The 2,811-nt window shown below is 48.4% G+C and overlaps 1 protein-coding gene across 1 annotated transcript; it reads left to right on the top strand.

Annotated features, from left to right (window-relative positions):
- The first annotated feature begins 500 nt into the window (after window positions 1–500).
- On the top strand, window positions 501–1,102 carry PMIS2 (PMIS2 transmembrane protein). The gene is made up of 2 exons (XM_061172444.1): window positions 501–797; window positions 974–1,102. Exons 1-2 carry the CDS (start codon window positions 501–503, stop codon window positions 1,100–1,102), a joined length of 426 nt encoding a protein of 141 aa, XP_061028427.1.
- The last annotated feature ends 1,709 nt before the right edge of the window (window positions 1,103–2,811 follow it).

The following is a 2,811-nucleotide window of genomic DNA, read 5'->3' as shown; positions in this document are numbered from 1 at the left end:
TTATTTTTCTTTTTTTCTGTCAGTATGGACTAGAATTCTTTTTTAATTTAATATTTTATAATCTGTTACTATTTTTCATTTCCTTTCCCTTTTGTTTGTAAGCCCCCTAGTTTTCTTACTAGGCTTGTCTACCTCCTTGTTCCCATAGCTCTTGGGAGGGGTCCCCGGTACTCGCTCCTGCCCTGTCTGCAGATAGGGGTCTGCAGGAAGGAGGAGGAGCCAGAATCCAACCTCATGGCTTGCAACCAATTCCTATCAGGGTGGGCAGAGTCAATGTCCAGATAGAGGGTGGAGCACCCTCTGAGTGCTGGAGGAGCAGAGTACAGTGGGACCACGCCCCCTCACACCAGCAACCAATCAGGACTTGCGCTGGTTTCTCCACTGTGAAGTACTGGACTTCGACGGTTTGGGTCTTGGGATTCCGGATAGAACAAGGGGAGGTGTAGTGGGTTTGGCTCTCTGTTTTCAAGATACTTGAAGTCTTTTGGAGTGGAAAAGTTATGCCCCCCAAACCCGCAGCAGGCGCCCCACCCGCTCCAGGGGCCCCACCCGCTCCAGAGTCCCCACCCGCTCCAGAGTCCCCACCCGCTCCAGGGGCCCCACCCGCTCCAGAGTCCCCACCCGCTCCAGTGGCCCCACCCGCTCCAGGCGCCCCACCTGACGAAGCTAAGCCACAAGGGCCTGTACAGACACCAGAAGAACTGGCATTTTATGCCCCGGATTACTTGTGTATGACCGTCATAGGCATACTTCTTTTCCCTCCCCTGGGACTACCAGCAGCCTTCTTCTGTCACAAGGTAAACCAGTGCCTAAACCTTGGCCCATCCTGTCCTCTACCTGCCCCCTTGCATCTGCTCGTGTCCTGGGATGTGGGTAGAGATTTTCCCTCAGTAACCGAAGGTCTCCAGCCGTTACCCAAGGGTGTCACAAGGCTGGACTCAGAAACCCAAATCTAAAGCTCCCATTCCTACAGACCAAGGAGGCCAACAAGAACAGCGATTGGGAAGAGGCTTATATCAACTCAGGCCGAACTGGTTGGCTGGATGCATTCGCTATACTCCTCGGTTTAGGCATCATTTATTACTATGCCCTATTTGTGTGAAGACCAGGCCCAGTAGCCAATGGGTTCACCCATCCCAACAGAACCCACCCACCAAGACACTAACCAGCCAAATCAGCCACCATGCGAGAAACCAACAGCTGAGACATCCCCTAGCCAGGAAACCTACCAGCCAAGGAACTCAACATCCAAGCAACCCACTAGCCCAGGAACACCATATTACTTCATCCTCTTGGCCTCCAAATCTGTCATCATCCACCTTGAGGATCCTCACTTTCATCCTCTAGATGCCCTAAGCTCCTTGATACTGGGCTGCTCTTTCAGAAAAGTATTTATTTAAACCAATAAAATTGAAGGGAATGTTCCAGCTTCTCCTGTGTGTGCGTGTGTGTGTTTCTGAGTCAGTGTCTGTGTTTCTCTAGGGCTATGTGTTTCCCAGATCATGTGAAAATCCGAATGACCTAATGGTAATGCACAGAGACATAGAAATCAGACAGTTGTGGGTTTACATCCCACCTCTGACACTTAAAAATTGTATATCCTTGAACAAGATAATTTTCTTGAACCTGCTTCCTTTGTAAAATGGACATAATAATTGCCAATGTGGAATGATATTTAGAAATTTGAATTAATGTTCTCTAGGTTCATTCAAGCTGGAATTCCAGGCTTCTAGTGTCTCAGAGCAGGGATAGGAAAACAGAAACCTCCTCCAGCTTTTGAGATTAAAAGTCAAACTCTTAAAGAAAGAAGGAAAGACCTCAAAAAATGAATAGTAGATTTGGCAGAAGAGCTGATCAAGACCACCTCTCCCCCAGTCCTGAAAGGGAAATGGCCCCCTATTCACGGAATAGGGGAAGTAGAGGAAGACTAGATGCCAGTATATCCATCAGAAGGCCCCTAATAGCCTGCATCTCAGGAAGGGGCAGGGTGTCAAAGACCCCAGATAACACCTGTATTCCTACTTCACATATAAACCCTAGAGAGGCTTTAAGATCTCAAAGAAAATATGCTGTATGGTGTGGAGGTTTAGGGAGAAATGGCCTGACAGCCAAGTAGGATATCTCATGTCCCAGCTTGGTGAGAAGGAGGTGAAGGCTATAGGAATGCCAAGTGCCAGAGTGGCAATGACTATCAGAGGGGAACCAGAGATAACACAGGAGCCATCCAGAATGAATGAAAACAGAGACATAGGCTGATCCCGTAGACAACACTCAGGGGTTCCTTCTGGGGCCCTAGCTTCACGGACAACCCCAAATTCAGCCCCAGAAACCTTAGACGTAGCAGGATTAAGTTTCCACAATCAAGAGGAATGGAAATTATCAGTAGAAATTAAGTTGAATAGCTGTGGGAAAGACTGCTGACTCTTTCCCAATGTTCGTCTCCTTTTCTTCCTGGGAGCACTACTCAGCCACATTTCCTAGGTTCCCCTGTGTGGCCATGAGACTGTCTTTGGCTTCATGGAATGTGATCGCAAGCGATGTGTGCCACAAACAACCCTGGCCTTAACCCACCTCCCACAGGCGCTCCCCCATTTTCCTCCTACCCTAGCTGATTGGGCAAGTGATACCCGTGGTGATTTGAAAGTCACATGTTGTAGAATGGAAGAGCTCCCATCAGCCTCGGTCCCTGAATCATTCTTAAGAATAGTCACCCTTTCCCCCACTGCCTCCCATGATTGAGTGGAAAATAAACTATTATGTTGTGCCATGTCATGTATGGCCTGCCTATTTCTACAACTTAATCCACCCTAG

The sequence above is a fragment of the Eubalaena glacialis genome, chromosome 18, assembly GCF_028564815.1.
Source record: "Eubalaena glacialis isolate mEubGla1 chromosome 18, mEubGla1.1.hap2.+ XY, whole genome shotgun sequence".
Lineage (NCBI taxonomy): Eukaryota > Metazoa > Chordata > Mammalia > Artiodactyla > Balaenidae > Eubalaena > Eubalaena glacialis.
This window is presented reverse-complemented; position numbering and strand designations above follow the sequence as displayed.

Bases quoted from the DNA above. Each gene is read 5' to 3' on its own strand.
- PMIS2 (XM_061172444.1), top strand. From the start codon at position 501: ATGCCCCCCAAACCCGCAGCAGGCGCCCCACCCGCTCCAGGGGCCCCA. The intron at 798-973 runs GTAAACCAGTGC...CCATTCCTACAG, and splicing joins CAGCCTTCTTCTGTCACAAG to ACCAAGGAGGCCAACAAGAA.